General features: G+C 43.6%; 1 protein-coding gene across 2 annotated transcripts in view; it reads left to right on the top strand.

The window, feature by feature from the left end:
• The window catches only part of lrp2a (low density lipoprotein receptor-related protein 2a), a gene marked incomplete at both ends in the record, with an annotated part of 42,758 nt that overhangs the window by 18,894 nt on the left and 7,337 nt on the right, over positions 1-16,527 (top strand). The window contains 31 exons of one of the 2 annotated variants that reach the window (XM_079230687.1): positions 24-252; positions 391-568; positions 825-953; positions 1,806-1,972; positions 2,138-2,281; positions 2,472-2,581; positions 3,166-3,343; positions 3,474-3,687; positions 3,774-4,013; positions 4,140-4,328; positions 4,518-5,450; positions 5,583-5,748; positions 5,823-5,981; positions 6,081-6,370; positions 6,484-6,684; positions 6,935-6,961; positions 7,076-7,111; positions 7,193-7,435; positions 7,535-7,660; positions 8,455-8,574; positions 9,141-9,272; positions 10,093-10,294; positions 10,395-10,690; positions 10,909-11,575; positions 12,154-12,324; positions 12,417-12,640; positions 12,822-12,999; positions 13,667-13,863; positions 13,992-14,237; positions 14,396-14,524; positions 16,089-16,208. In XM_079230687.1, the coding sequence (XP_079086813.1) occupies positions 24-252; positions 391-568; positions 825-953; positions 1,806-1,972; positions 2,138-2,281; positions 2,472-2,581; positions 3,166-3,343; positions 3,474-3,687; positions 3,774-4,013; positions 4,140-4,328; positions 4,518-5,450; positions 5,583-5,748; positions 5,823-5,981; positions 6,081-6,370; positions 6,484-6,684; positions 6,935-6,961; positions 7,076-7,111; positions 7,193-7,435; positions 7,535-7,660; positions 8,455-8,574; positions 9,141-9,272; positions 10,093-10,294; positions 10,395-10,690; positions 10,909-11,575; positions 12,154-12,324; positions 12,417-12,640; positions 12,822-12,999; positions 13,667-13,863; positions 13,992-14,237; positions 14,396-14,524; positions 16,089-16,208 (6,641 nt within the window). The remainder of the gene's footprint in view (positions 1-23; positions 253-390; positions 569-824; positions 954-1,805; positions 1,973-2,137; positions 2,282-2,471; positions 2,582-3,165; positions 3,344-3,473; positions 3,688-3,773; positions 4,014-4,139; positions 4,329-4,517; positions 5,451-5,582; positions 5,749-5,822; positions 5,982-6,080; positions 6,371-6,483; positions 6,685-6,934; positions 6,962-7,075; positions 7,112-7,192; positions 7,436-7,534; positions 7,661-8,454; positions 8,575-9,140; positions 9,273-10,092; positions 10,295-10,394; positions 10,691-10,908; positions 11,576-12,153; positions 12,325-12,416; positions 12,641-12,821; positions 13,000-13,666; positions 13,864-13,991; positions 14,238-14,395; positions 14,525-16,088; positions 16,209-16,527) is intronic. The other variant, XM_079230688.1, reaches the window with a different exon arrangement.

The raw sequence follows: 16,527 nt of genomic DNA, 5'->3' as shown, positions 1-16,527 counted from the left end.
AAAGACGAGCGTTTGTTTTGCAGCGCTCACCTGATGTTCTGGACCGACTGGGGGAGGAACCCCCGCATCGAGAGGGCCAGCATGGATGGGAAATTGAGGACTGTTATCATAAACAACAAGCTCTACTGGCCCAACGGTCTAACCATAGACTACCCAAACAATTTGCTCTACTTTGCTGATGCCTACTTGGATTTCATTGACTTCTGTGATTATAACGGCAACAACAGGAAGCAAGTCGTGGCCAGTGACCTGGTGAGAGAATGAGAAGTCCACATTTTCTGAATTATATTTAGAAATCTGATTCATGTTGATAATTTAAAACTGAACAGAGCAAATTCAATTTCCTTTTGAATAGCATGTTTTTTTTCTTTTGCTACTCTCTGTGAAAAGGTACTGCAACATCCCCACGCAATTACCATTTTTGAGGATTTTGTGTATTGGACCGACAGATACATCAACCGTGTGATGCGAGCCCATAAGTGGCACGGGGAGAACCAGACAGTGATGCTTTTCAACCTTCCTCAGCCGATGGGTTTGGTGGCAGTACACCCAGCCAGGCAGCCTGCAGGTAAGGCAAAGATATTTTATATAAACAAATCTTTGTTCCATCAGTATTAGCTGATTTTGACCATTGTGTTGGTCAACATCAGCTAATAGGTCTGGTTGCTCTTGCACCTTGATAATGATGCCAATATGCAGCAGGTCCATTGTTTTTGTAATTAGATTTAAGAACAATCCAAGATAACCTGTGAAGATCATTCTGCTGACTCTTTGTGGGTATGCGTGTGTGTTTGTGTGTGAATGTGTGGTTTGACAATTCGTAGGTGAAAATCACTGCTTGGGGAGTCCCTGTACTCATATCTGTCTGCTTTCTGCTGTGGGACCGAGGTACTACTCGTGTGCCTGCCCCTCAGGCTGGATACTGGCAGCAGACCAAATCACCTGCACCAGAGGTATGCACAATGCCAAATGGAGGAAAACACTCATCACTCAGTTTGATGAAAAAGGAAGTTGGGTCAGATGCAGTTGATAAGTAGATGTACTCATATGGTCTTCATCTTAGCTGTGGTTATTGATGTAAATAGAAAACCTATTGTTATTATGGAAACTATGGTTTTGGCATGCTTCTTTTTCAGGATCTCAATGTAGATAAGAGGAGAAATCTTTGAAAACACACTTCATATAATAGATCGATCCAGGTCCTTGTCAACAGTCTTCCATTTAAATTCTCTTGTAAACTGCTGTTCCAGTCATAAATATTAAGAATCATATAAGCATGTCTTTCAAGGTCTAAAGGAGACAAGGGATCTTTAATTCAAAGCCCAAGGAGTCCCCCTTAGGTCAACAGCTTAACTCTCAGGTTTCAGTCCATTCAAGCCAAGCAGAACACATTCTCCCCCTAGGGCCAACAATTACCCAAGAATGAAAATGCCCCACAACCATTTGTCGATTATAATCACTGATGACAAAGCAAATCAGATTGGAGAGACAACTTTCACCAGTCAATCCGCTTTATAGATAAAGCCCTGTTAGCTCAGAATCCCTTTTTTGCACCAGGTTTTTATACAGTGAAAGCAACTTTTAGCTTTGGATTACCGTTGGCTAAATCCATATCCAGGAAACATGGCTTCCTAGCTTTGATTTAGAATTTATTATGTCACTTTTAAAGTTCAAGGAAATTCACAGCCTTGAGGAAAATATCTTGGGTATGAGTATTCTGTCACAGTGACTAAATGTAGGTTTTTGTTTTTCAAAATTATTCACTGTTTATTCAATGCTTTTGCATTTTGTTTTTTTTCATGTAGTTGAGGATCCTTTCCTGGTGGTTGTAAGAGACAGCATCATCTATGGCATTTCCTTGAACCCAGATGACAAGAGTAACGATGCTATGGTCCCGATAGCTGGGCTTCATAATGGCTATGATGTTGACTTTGATGACAACGAACAGACCATCTACTGGGTGGAGCATCCGGTAAGTTACTGTCCTGTCACATTCAGTTCAGAACTTTAAGATTTTGGTTAATGGTAAAAATACATGATTAAAACTCAATTAAAACATGCCTCGAAATTATAACACAGGATTCACTCAACACATCCACATGTAGCAGTGTTTGACATGACTTCCTTTGTCCACCAGGGTGAGATCCACAGGGTGAAGTCAGATGGTACTAGCAGGACAGAGTTTGCCCCGGCTGCCATCCTTGGCTCCCCTGTTGGCCTGGCCTTGGACTGGATAACAGAGAACTTGTACTACACCAATCCAACTACACAGTCTATTGAGGTAAGACATATATTCCTATGTCCTGTTGTAGTTTGTTCACCGTCACTGACTTTAATTTGAACTCAGATACATATATTTGTTGTAATTGCACTGGAAATAGGAAAACAGAAAATAACTGTGAATAAGGGCAGTGTCACAACACAGCGATGCCGTACAATAATTGCACCTATTTGTGTTTATGTTCGGCCAGGTTTTGAAGTTGAGAGGGGAGGTACAGTACAGGAAAACGCTAATCACAAATAACGGCTCTCCAACTGGTGCTGGCAGTCCCGTTGGCATCGCAGTGGACCCAGCACGTGGGTAAGCCCCATTTAACACAGTTCTGGCACGGCCACTCATCCCTAAAGCTACTGAGCTCTAACGGCCTCCTCATCGCCATCTGCACTGCCTCCAGAGAGAACTCAAACCAATGTTACTGGATACCACACTGCACACTCAAACCCCGCCAATGTCCAATAGAGTACAATTAAGAAACAATAAAGACATTTCTAAACCATCACTTCTCAATCCAATGTGAAAAGATTGCACCACTGATTTTGGTTAATATGACCCAAATCACTATAGCAAGAATTTAATTATTTAACTCAGGTATGATCTGGATCTCTGTGGGTTGAGGAAATGTCTGAAAAGCTTTGATATTCCATTGCATGGGCTTAGAAAGTGTCTTTTTTTCAACTATATGCAAGGCTGGTATTGTGAGATCCTGAAAAGTGAAGTAATTTGGAGATGAAAGATTTTCACTCAAGAGCGACAATTTGTATCTCAGTGGTTTGACTATAAAATATATGTACAGCTATTAAAAAGTATTAAGCATAGAGATCTATGATCAAATTATAAACGTCTGAGACACAAATGCTTACCTATATTCTTGAATGTCTTCTCAGCAAACTGTACTGGACAGACCAGGGAACAGAGAGCGGCATTCCTGCCAAGGTGGCATCCGCAGACATGGATGGCTTAAACCCTGTCACCTTGTTCACCAACAACCTCGATCACATTGAGTTCCTCACAGTGGACATCCAAGAGAACAAACTGTATTGGGCTGTCACAAGCACTGGCATGGTGGGTCTTCACTCTGTTAGCTCTCAATGACCTATATGGTTCTCAAAAATGTAATATGATATGCACTTATGTAATTTTGGTAATCATACCTTCCACATTTGACTGACTGTCTGGCATGTGATCTCCACAGATTGAGCGTGGGGATCCAGATGGGAGTAACCGCATCACCATAGTGACAGGCCTGTCTCACCCCTGGGGTGTGGCTGTCTATCAAAACTACCTCTTCTTCACTGACCGCAACTTTGAGGTCATAGAGCGTGTGGACAAGTCTACGGGTGCCAACAGGGTTGTGTTGCGAGACAACGTTTCTGGACTGAGAGTTCTGAAAGTGCATTATCGAGATAGTGAGTAACACAAGGAGACATCATCATCCTCATTCACTGCTGTCTGTGTTTTTGTTTATCACACCATATTCTCTCCACAAACGCAGCCTCTGCAGGTACATCCAATGGCTGCACCAACAATATGGCAGTGTGTGAGCAACTCTGCCTGCCTCGGATGCAGGGTCTGTTTACCTGTGCATGTGCCACGGGTTTTAAACTCAATGCTGACAACAGGACCTGCGCTCCGTATCAGTCCTATGTCGTCATCTCCACTCTGTCCGCAATCAAAGGCTTCAGTCTGGAATGGACAGACCACTCTGAGGCCATGGTGCCTGTGGCTGGTAGAGGTCAGTGATTCACATAAACTGTAGGATACATTTATTTTTGAGTTTTTGAGTAAATTTAAGTTTGCAAATAAAAAATGTATTTGAAGTACAATAATGGTGTCTAATGACTGGGTTCTCCTCCTGCAGGCCGTAATGCTTTACATGTTGATGTACACATGGCTTCTGGTTTCATCTACTGGTGTGACTTTAGCAGCACCGTGGCGTCACAAAACGGGGTCAGACGGATCAAGCCAGATGGCTCAGGATTACATGGTGTAGTAACATCTGGAATAGGACGCAACGGAATACGAGGCATTGCTGTCGACTGGGCTGCAGGTATGCTGTTGTGCCAGCCCCCAATTGTGTTTTTTTGGTTTCCTCGCAAAAATTTAACTTTTACATGTGATGTAATTCCACAACACTTTGACTAGAGGTAGAGGATGATCTCTGTCACTTGTGCTCTCAAGACTTACAGATATATGTGGTGCTAATTTAAACACTGGGCTTACTGGTATCTTTCCTCAGGCAACCTGTATTTCACCAACGCTTTCCTAACTGAGACATATGTGGAGGTGCTCCGCCTCAACACCACTTTCCGCAGAGTGCTGCTAAAGACCCAGGTGGACATGCCACGCCACATCGTGGTGGACCCCAGAAACAGATACTTGTTCTGGGCGGATTATGGTCAGAACCCCAAAATTGAGCGAGCACTCTTGGACGGCACCAATCGCACAATTTTAGTGTCATCAGGGATCATTACTCCACGAGGTCTCGCTCTGGACTGGCAAACTGGCTATGTCTACTGGGTTGATGACTCTCTGGATATGATTGCCCGAGTCAACCCTCAAGGAGGGGAGACAGAAATCATCCGGTATGGCAGTCGCTACCCAACTCCTTATGGAATTGCAGTGTTTGAGAGTAGTATCATTTGGGTGGACAGAAACCTCAAGAAGGTGTTCCAAGCAAGCAAAGAGCCTGGCAGCACAGAGCAGCCTGCCGTCATCAGAGACAACGTCAACATGCTGAGGGACGTTGCCATCTTTGACCAGCGCACCCAGCCTACCACTACAGAGGAGCTAAACAACAACCCTTGCAAAGAAGCTAACGGAGGCTGTGCCCACTTCTGCTTTGCCCATCCAGGTTCTGGCTCAAGTAGCCAGAACAAGAAGTGCAGCTGCGCTTTTGGTAATCTTGCAGCAGATAATGAGAGCTGTGTGGTGTCAAGGGATGATTATCTCATCTACACAACTGAAAGCACTGTGCGCAGCCTGCGCCTTGACCCCGAGGACCATGCATTACCCTTTCCAGTGGTCAATGTGCCACGTACATCAGTGGCACTGGATTTTGACCTCACAGACAGGAGGATCTACTTTACGCAGAGCTCAGGTGCAGGAGCAAGCAAGATCAGCTACATCAGCCTGTCCTCTCCCACCTCAGCTCCTATAGCTGTGGCTTCAGGTAGCTTTTGCACTTACACAACAACATACACTTTTATTTATTCCTCTTTAATTACCTTTTAACCTTTTATGGATGTAGCATTTGACACCAGTGGTATTGCTGATGTTGCTTTTGGTCCCTGCTTTTGGACAGATCTCGGGGCTCCTGATGGCATCGCTTATGACTGGATAAACAAGAGAATTTACTACAGTGACTACGTCAACCAGAGCATCAGCTCCATGTCTGTGGATGGCTCTCAAAGGACTATTATTGCCCATGTGTCCAGGCCAAGGGCTATCATGTTGGATCCCTGCAGAGGGTAAGACTAACACAACAAACACTCTCTTTATTCATTAGTTTAAACTGACATTTAAATCTTTTCTTGTTCCACAGATACATGTATTGGACAGACTGGGGAACCCATGCAAAGATTGAGCGTGCAACTTTGGGTGGAAACTTCAGAACAGAGATTGTGAACAGCAGTCTCGTTTGGCCCAATGGACTGACCCTGGACTATGAAGAAGAGAGGCTCTATTGGGCAGACGCCAGCTTGTAAGATCTGAAAGATTTAATTGTTATGATATATAAAACAATTAAATATGATCACCATGCCAAACTACTGTTATTATCAATTTTTTGCTCTGCCATCAGACAGAAGATTGAGCGGTCCTCTCTCACGGGTTCCAATCGGGAAGTCATCATCAGCACAGCCATCTACCCCTTTGCTATGACTATGTTTGGCCAGTTCATCTATTGGACTGACTGGAACACACGCAGCATCTATCAGGCCAACAAGCATGACGGTTCCGGCCAGAGGGTCATGATTCAAAACCTTCCATCTCGGCCAATGGATGTCCATGTTCTGGCCAGCAGGAAACAGCAGCAGTGTGACAGTCCATGCCAGCAGTTTAATGGAGGCTGCAGTCACATCTGCACACCAGGTACCAGCAGTTTCATACTGTCCCTTTGCTTCCCAGCATAATATTGTTTTAGTGCAGTCATTGAAAATCCCAACTAGTTGTATAAACTGTTCTATGCAATTTTATCTTGTTAGGACCCAACGGAGCTGAGTGTCAGTGTCCCTCAGAGGGCCGCTGGTACCTGGCTGAAAACAAGCACTGTGTCCCTGATAATGGGACTCGCTGCCAGCCAGGCCAGTTTACCTGTATGAATGGCCGCTGTATTCGTGCCCAGTGGAAATGTGACAATGATAATGACTGTGGAGATGGCAGCGACGAGTTGGAGAGAGTCTGTGGTAGGATGTTCCTAAAGGAGCTTGCATTGACTCTATTCTTTATTTCAATTCTTCCTTTTTATGTCTTTTGGAATTAGCTCAAATGATCTAGAATTAACTGTTTATTAGCCTTAGCGATTCTCATAGAGCCCTTGCACCTCCTGCATGAGTGAATCACAACATCTCTTATCTATTAAATGCAATTTTCATCTTTTACCCTCACTAATACTAACAAGGTATGTGTTTCTGCTTTAACAAAATTCCTTTTTAGGATCTAAACCTGACTTCATCTATGTTGGTGTGTATGCGTGCACTTCATGATTAAGTTTCCAATAACATGCACCTAATTCCTCAGTAATAAAACTAATGAACACTAACAATTGAACCAATCTCCTTATATCTTTGCATGCAGTCCCACAGCTGCTGTCATCCTTTATTGCATTGTCAGGTAAAATGAGCTTCCACTGCATCTGTATTCAGGCCTCCGCCTTGGCCAGAGCTCTAACATGTTCTTGACTCTGATTTGCAGCCTTCCACACCTGTGAGCCAACAGTGTTTACGTGTGGCAATGGGCGATGTGTGCCTTACCACTATCGCTGTGACCACTATGATGACTGTGGAGACAACAGTGATGAGGTGAGCTGTCTATTCAGACCATGTGACCCCAACACAGAGTTCACCTGCAACAATGGGCGCTGCATTGCAAAGGACTACGTATGCAATGGCATCAACAACTGCTATGACAACGGCACCTCTGATGAACAAAACTGCCGTGAGTATCCTAAATTTGACACAGAAACAGAGGTAGATGCTCAAGTCAATGTGGTTATTACTTATAGTTAATGTCAATTCTAACTTCTAATTATTTCAGCGGAGAGAACCTGCCAGCCAGAGCAAACAAGATGTCAGTCTACCAACATCTGCATCCCACGTTCATACCTGTGTGATGGAGACAACGACTGTGGGGATATGAGCGATGAGAGCCCTACCCACTGTGGTGAGTTCTGCAACAGTTTTAGGATTATTACAGTTTTTCAGTTATTTAATATAGCTATTTATTGTACTGTTTATTTCATCTAGTTATAGTCTGAATAGGCATTTTTCCCTGCAGACATTTTACATGTATGATTAATAACAGTAATTATGTCTGTATTCTAATTAGTTCTACCAGTTCCACGATATCGAAATGTTCGTTCATGGCGTGTCTTATCACTCAATATTCCCGACATAATAAACACTCAATAGTTTACTCTAAATTGAGAAATAAATTGATATTTCAGGCACTTATAAATCGCTACAATTTTGTGTCATGGGTGACAGGTGTAGATTGTAATTTTCACATTTGTGAGGCTTTTAAAATATGCTTCTATGGGTATTTTTTTTTTCTTTCATTGTGTACATTATTAAGGGACCTGCACAGTGCATTAATGTCACACATAGACAAAATAGTTAAAAGTAAATATAATGCACTGGGTAGCGAATAGGGAATGATTTTGTAAACAGCCTCATACAGTAGGTTCAATGAATGGCATTGATAATACACTCCCTCACAATCACCTTAACTAAACTGAAAGAGCTTTACAGAGACAATTGAAATTAAAAACACTTAAACACTTAAAACAATTAATAACAGTCTGGGTAAAACAGGATTTAAATCTACCTAAAGTTCTTAGAAAGATGATATAAAATAGTCAGAAACAGATCAGTCTTTACCCCACCCCCAGTCATTAGCATAAGATTCCCACACTGACAAATCCTCCAAGTGGTTTCATGCCCACATCCTCTACATAGCGGCATCCACATGTTCCCAGAGCGAGTTCCGTTGCTCCAGCGGTCGCTGCATCCCCGCCCACTGGTACTGTGACGGAGGGGCTGACTGCGCTGACGGCTCTGATGAACCCCTCTCCTGCAGTGAGTGTCGCACAACGCTCTCACCCCCAAAATGGGCCTATTGGCTTTGTGTGTCTGCCGCCGCCCCACTATCAGCTGCCCGGTTATTGTGTGTTTGCGCCTGTCCGCCCATCTGCATCTGTGTGTTGGTGTGAGAGAGTGCTGTGAGTGATGTATCGTAGAGTGCGAGTCAGTGGTGTATTTCTTTGTTGATGATGTGGTCAGTCAGGCCTCCTATTGTGCGCTGCATTCCTCTGTGGTGACGCCCCTCAGTGTCCTCTGACAAACAGCACCTCCCCCTCCCTTTGTCCACCAGGGGTTACAGAGCCTCACTTTGGCTTTTGTTTAGATAGCTCACCATGCATGGGAATGTAGAGTTGCCATGACTGTTTTGAAAGCTTTGCCAATGTTGTGTTGTGCCTTGCTTAAAATAAGTGGGGGAAGCACCTGAGATAGCTGGAAATCACAAAAATGAAAAAAAAGGGATGATAATTTATGATGAATATAAATAATTTGGCAAAAGATATTGAAACACAATATTGTGCTCGCTTATCTGCAATTTAATGTTATATGATTTGTCTCTGCAGCCACACTAGTCAGAACCTGCAACACAGATCAGTTTCGCTGTGATGATGGCAGGTGCATTGCCTCATCCTGGATCTGTGATGGGGACAATGACTGTGGCGACATGAGTGACGAAGACCAGAGGCATAACTGTGGTATGCATCCTTTCATTACCTCTTATGCTTTCTCTCCTTCGACCTCTTCCTTCTCTTTGTCCTCATCCATTTCTGCATCTTCCTACTTGTTCATCTCCTCCCCTTGTGGCCCATCTTCTTGTCCCCCATCTCTTCTCCCACTTTCCTCATCCTCTCGTTATTCAGGACGTTGATGGATTAGGATACACACCACTGGGGGAGTGTTGTGTGGGAGACACTGGCAGTCAGTGCCATCTTAGTATCCTGTCGAAGGTCTTCAATCCAAGGAGTTGACATTCCTGATTTCTCCTGCCTCACTCGTTACTTTGTGCATGTCTCCTTTCTCTGGCTTCCTGGCTCAGGGTGGATCAAGACTCTTATGTCTCACCAATGTGTGCTCCAACAATAAGATGCCTGAAGCTAAAGACTTCAGCACTGACTGAGCCTCTGTAGGAGACTCACTTCAAACAATGTGGATCAATCTCATTAGATGGATAAAGAATTTGAAGTCATGGCTGCTTGTTTTGAAATACAGTTTGGAATGTTTGGATTGGCAAAAATGCAGGTTGACATTGGGTCATCACGGGGGCTGTCCTCAAACAAAGAAATTCTTCGTTGACTAACACAAATCTATTAGTTGATTTAATCGACAGATCTGGAAACTTTCATTGTGCTTCTCCACAAAGAATCATACATAAGCACCACTAAAAATGTTGCGTATACCATGGATGTGCTCTTGCTTTCTCAATCGACTAAAAGCTGAGACCAATCGAGTAAAGTGAAACTGAACATTATTTTGCTTCTTGTAAATCCCCCTGCCTGATTGTTTTTTGTATTCCAGGCAATCGCACATGTTCAAGTGCAGAGTTCACCTGCGTGAACAACCAACCACCTCAGCGTAAATGTATCCCACGTGACTGGGTGTGTGATGGAGACGCAGACTGTGCAGATGCATTCGATGAACATCAAAACTGTACACGCAGATCCTGTGGCATCAATGAGTTCAGCTGTAGCAATGGCCTCTGTATACGCAGCTCCTACAGGTTAGAAAAATGTACTCTTTTGAAATATAATGAATTACATCTGTCATCAGTCTGTCTGGCAATTTGAGTGCATCTTTTGTGGCCTGTCTTCTAAAATCAGGTGTGATCGCCGAAATGACTGCGGCGACAGCAGTGACGAGCAGAGCTGCACCTACCAGCCGTGTCAGCAACACCAGTTCACCTGCCAGAACGGCCGCTGCGTGTCTCATGACTTTGTCTGCGATGGCGACAACGATTGTGGGGATGAGTCCGATGAGCTGGAGCACGTGTGCCACACACCAGCACCCACCTGCCCCCCTGGAGAGTTCAGATGTGACAACGGACACTGTATTCCTCTGATGCAGGTGTGCGACAGGAACGACGACTGCTCTGACAACAGCGATGAGAAGGGATGCGGTGAGTGGAAAGACAGCTTCAAAATTGTTAAAGAAATTGTGCCATTAATAATGCCTTTTTACCCTTTTAGCAAAAGACAAATAAATTAATAACACAAATGATACAGCTTATCATCTTTGTTTTCTTTCTCGTTGGTTAGATCAGACTGGACAAAATAGTTTTCTTTGCTGACAACGTTTTCAATAAAGTTGTTATTATTATACTTATTTTGTTCGCAGGTGTCAATGAATGCACAGAACCATCCATCCATCACTGTGATCAGAATTGCACGGACACACCCACCAGCTATATCTGCACCTGTCGCCCCGGCTACCGCCTCATGTCTGACAGCAAAACGTGTGACGACATCGATGAGTGTGCAGAGACACCGAGCGTGTGCAGCCAGGTCTGTGAGAACACCGTTGGCTCCTACATCTGTAAGTGTGCCCCGGGATTCCTCCGAGAGCCGGACGGCCACAGCTGCCGTCAGAACAGTGACATCTCACCCTACCTCATCTTCAGCAACCGCTATTACCTTAGGAACCTGTCAACAGACGGACAGGCCTACTCTCTGATCCTGCAGGGCCTGACCAGTGTGGTGGCCCTAGACTTTGACCGTGTCGACAAACATCTTTATTGGATTGATGTGAGCCGCAGAGTAATTGAGAGGATGTCCTTCACTGGCGATAACAGAGAGGTGGTGGTCAATGGAGTTACGCATGGGGAAGGCCTTGCAGTTGACTGGATAGCCAGAAAACTCTACTGGGTGGACAGCTTCTTGGATTGTCTCAAAGTGTCTGAACTGGATGGTCGATTTGTGAAGAAACTGGCTGAACACTGCGTTGATGCCAACAACACCTACTGCTTTGAAAACCCCAGAGCCATTGTGTTGCATCCCAAATATGGGTGAGTCGGAGGCACAGAGGAATTAAGTGTTGTGATTGAGCCGGCCCAACATATCAGCAGGCAATATTATTGGCTGGGCTTATCACAATATGTTGGTACCAGTGTATGGTGGGTTGTCTAAAAGAAATTCCAGTGCAGCAAATTGCAGAACTAAATGTTTTAAAGGCAGAACAATTATGCATATTTTCTTTGTCATGATTACATTTTAGCATTGTTATTTTTATTGGTAACTCTTTCCTTTAATGTGTTACCTATTATAGGGAAATATAGACAGAATAGACAAAAGCTTTGAAACAGCGAATTTAAGTAAGGATTCATTTAAATGAATACATTAATTACAGAATCTGTTTGAAATGTTGTCATTTTGTTGCCACTGTACAACCAAATTTGAGGTATGCTTGTCAGAAAGAAATCAAAAATATTATTCATCTGTCAGTTTCTAGAAAAAATACTGTATAAATCTGTCTCTTTCTCTTTCTAAGTTGCATGATTGAAAAGCTTTAGTTCAGAAGTATAGGTGCACTCTTCTTCAGATATAGTAGATGTCCTCTAAAGTAATTATCTTGGTTACCCGTTAGATTTGTGTACTGGACAGACTGGGGAGACAAAGCCTTTATAGGTCGTGTTGGAATGGATGGATCCAACAAAGCAGCTATCATCACCACCAAGATCGAGTGGCCCAACGGGATCACGATCGACTACACCAATGACAAGCTCTATTGGTCGGACGCTCACCTCAGTTACATAGAGTAGGTACACTTGTCAGAAAGTGGTCACACTGTTCTTGCCCACAGTAATTGCAGTGAGATTTGTAACTCTTTTTTTAAATATCTTTTGCCAGATACTCAGACTTGGATGGTCAACACAGACACACAGTGTATGATGGAGATTTGCCTCACCCGTTTGCCCTGACTGTGTTCGAGGACTTTGTGTACTGGACTGACTGGAACACACGCTCAGTGGAGAAAGGCAACAAATATGATGGCTCTGGGAGGCAGACCCTGGTTAACACCACTCACAGACCATTTGACATCCATGTGTGTCATCCTTACAGACAGCCCATTGGTGAGTGAAAATCTCAGAATCCTGTGTCCAAGAGCTTTTAGTTGTTTCTTATCTCGACATGTGCTCTTTAAGTTGATTTAAGTGCAGGGTATTGACCACAAGCAGAACAATACCTGGCCTGAACTAGCCAAACTGTGGTGAATTGAGATTATTTGACTGACTGTGGCTCTTCCTCTGACAGTAAACAATCCTTGTGCTGTGAACAATGGAGGCTGTTCTCACCTGTGCCTGATCCGTCACGCGGGGCGGGACCACACCTGTGAGTGCCCTGACCATTTCCTGACGGTCCAAATTGGAGGTGTGACCCGATGCCTTCCCATGTGCAGCAGCACCCAGTACAGATGTACTAACAATGAACGGTTTGTCAAATGTTCTTCTTGTGGTATGCCTTGTGATCTTTTTATGTGATGACCAACATTTTATCAGTAAAACATTGTTGAACTGGCCAAGATACGTTAGTGGGACTATCATGAACAAATTAGACCATTATTAGGATTGTTTTAATCTCATGCCAGGAGTTTTGTTAGATCAAACTTGAGACCAGATTTATTATAATTACTCTTTTATCACAAAAAGACTTGTGCTACTTGGCAAAACCTTGTGCATTGTATTCTCTTCTCATTTACTGAGTAAGAAGAAAATGCTGGTAGCAATATTTACATCGGCTGTTCCCTTGCTCCATTCATCATCTGTAATTTCATAAGGAAATATACAGTAAAGCTCTGTTTGCTCTCTTTTCTATGGAAAACAGCGCCTTCTGCTGTTTGTTTTCATAATATAATCCATCAAAATCCTTTTGTATTTTTACTGTCTTTTATATAAATATACCTGTGTATACAAATTATGTAGTAATACAGAATTAGGAATTCATCAGCGTTAATAGTTACACGTTTAATTTGTATGCCCACTTACATTTTTGCAGCCATTTTATAGAGTTGTAAGTAGTTATGTAGTCGATATAATGAATTTAGGAGTCACAGAAAACCTTTTGAACTCACAGATTTTTTTTTACCTCTTCTTCAACAGCTGTATTCCTATCTGGTGGAAATGTGATGGTCAGAGTGACTGCAGAGACGGCTCAGACGAGCCTTCCACTTGCCCGGCTCGGCACTGCAGGCTCGGCCAGTTTCAGTGCAATGATGGAAACTGCACTAGTCCACACTTTCTGTGCAACAGCAACCAGGACTGCCACGACGGCTCAGATGAAGACATTGTGCTGTGTGGTGGGTTGTGTTCTCCTAACTGACTCATTTAATTTATATTATTATCATGTCCGGTAGTCTCTGTTTTTGTCTTAAGTCTTCATGTAAAAACCTGTACGGGTCAATTGATGGACTTGTCTTCCCTCTAGCGACACACCAATGTGAAACCCACCAATGGCAGTGTGCAAATAAGCGATGTATACCGGAGTCATGGCAGTGTGACGCCGAGGACGACTGTGGGGATCAGTCTGACGAGAACCCTGCCCACTGCTCCACCAGGACTTGCCGCCCTGGACAGTTCAAGTGCCGAAATGGACGCTGCATTCCCCAGAGCTGGAAATGTGATGTTGATGATGATTGTGGTGACAACTCTGATGAACCGTTGGAGGAGTGCAGTAAGTAATACACAGTTTCGTCAACCTTTTTCTTTTCACTAGTCATGGGTCTTTCTTTACAAGGACTCAATCTGAATCTGAGTTGCATCGGAGTAGAACGTTTTTCAAACACCAGTCTCTGTCTCCTTCACTCGATAACTGTGGTGTTTTCTCCACAGTGGGACCAGAACATCGATGCGACAACCACACAGAGTTTGACTGCAAGACCAACTACCGCTGTGTGCCACTGTGGTCTGTTTGCAACGGCAACAACGACTGCAGAGACAACAGCGATGAGCAGAACTGTGGTGAGTCTGCGACAACCATCCTTAAGACAGAACTGTGGTCCTGTTTACATCTGGACACTGGTATGAAGACTGTTTGTTATTAGGATTGAATATGCCCCAAAACTTTATGTTAAAGCTTCAGTTTATTATGTATTATTTATCACATTTATGATTCCAGAGATCTCAGAAGATTAAACACTTTACAACATGGAAACAAGGTTATGTGTTCAAGGAGTGAGTGAAGGGCAATTAGCCAACACCTCAGCCTCCTGTGGAACATTACACAGTGAGGTAGTGGGAGGTGTTGATGGAGAGGGTCTCACCACTCACCCTCCCCCACCATTTGCTTCTCCCGAAGAGCACCACAGATTTATGAGCTGTCCAGTGGTATGAGTCCAGATATGTGTGTGTGTGTGTGTTGTTGCTCTGTCCTTGCGTGGGGGCAGGGTTCACAGAAGTCTCTTTGTACTTTGATACGATCCAAACACCCTTGCCGCAGCCCTCCCGTCTCTTATCGGAGGCCCTGACTCCATTAGTGCCATGCCAGCGCAGGATGGGAGATCAGTGCTAATCTTCCTATAAGAATGTAGCAGATGGGCCAGGTGGAGGGCTACGAGGGTAGGACTAGCTAACACAGCACTATCTTTGACCCCCAGCATTGTGTGTTAGAGACGGCTCAGACCAGCTCTCCTCCACTCCTCTTCCGTCTGTGCTTCTCATCTCCTGCAGTCTTATCCTCACCAGACACACACTAGCATGGATAGAGTTCACCCATCTGTCTGCGGCGCGCTGCTCTTCTCCCTTTATGCCTATTACAGTTTAATTAAAAAACAAGATGCCTTTCGTTTCAAACTGACATTTTCATCATGACTCAATAGCTAGTGCTGGTCTTATGTGTCGGATAAGCGGCTGAAAAAGGATAGATGGATGGATGGGTCTTATGTGCTGGTCTTATAAATTAAAATGACCCACTGGAGCAGCATCATTTTTTCGCGTTCATATTGGTTTTGAATGGCAATATGTCATACTGAAAGGTGTTTGTAAGTAATGACGATACACTTAATATTAGAAATATGTTTCACAGAAGTATAATTCAAAAGGTGCACCTAATAAACTGGCAACCATGTATATTTGATCCAGCTCCATTTGTCAGAACATCTACATTCTGGTTATTTCTGTGCAAAGTAATTTTTGACTTGTGTGACGCATATTGTGTTTTTGCGTGGGTAGGAAATGTGCTATATAAATAAATCTTGACTTGCCAAAATCGCAAAAATGTATACTACCTAAAAGACTGAGCCAGTGCATCTAACAGATTTAAATGAGGGAATTACTTTGTATTCTCCGAATTCTATTGTTTCTTTCAAATATGTCATCATGTTAAACCTGGCCTTAATATCTTCAGTCTAAGCAGCATTTGCATGTTTGAGTTAATAGAATCAAAACTCATCCTCGTCCCCAAAATACAAATGCAGAGAATAGAACCTCAAGACGGCCTGAAGGCCGTTGTTTTGGCTCTTTGGCAGAGCAAGGAGAAAAGTTATGCTAAACGATGACCAGTTACATGTACCTGCTCCTTTCCCAGATGAAGTGACCTGTGATCCTAACGGAGACTTCCGCTGTGACAACCAGCGCTGCATCCCGCTGAGATGGAGTTGTGACGGGGATGACGACTGCGGGGACAACTCCGATGAACGCAGCTGCAGTGAGTGCTGCTCATAAAGTTGCATCATTAAGTTGTGTTTGAGTACTGACGAGAGTGTGAACAGTGACAAACTGGGTTCATTGTTTTGATGTCACTTAAGGGTCTTTTAAGTAGGTTTAGTGGGGGATTTTAGCTCAGCTCCTGTGAATTGTCCAAATGAAAAAGGAGTGTTGATGTTAAAGAATAGTCCTGCAATCATTTTTTATCAGACAGTTGGGAGGTTTTGTGAGAGGGTCGACACTTCTGCTTGAGTGCTGAGAGAGGTAGTCTTATCAGCTGCTAGAGAAACAGGCCGTCCTCAGTGTGTCAGAGAGAGAGG

Source organism: Taurulus bubalis (assembly GCF_910589615.1).
Source record: "Taurulus bubalis genome assembly, chromosome: 15".
Lineage (NCBI taxonomy): Eukaryota > Metazoa > Chordata > Actinopteri > Perciformes > Cottidae > Taurulus > Taurulus bubalis.
Note: the sequence above shows the minus strand (reverse complement) of the source record. Positions and strands in the feature narration are given on the sequence as shown.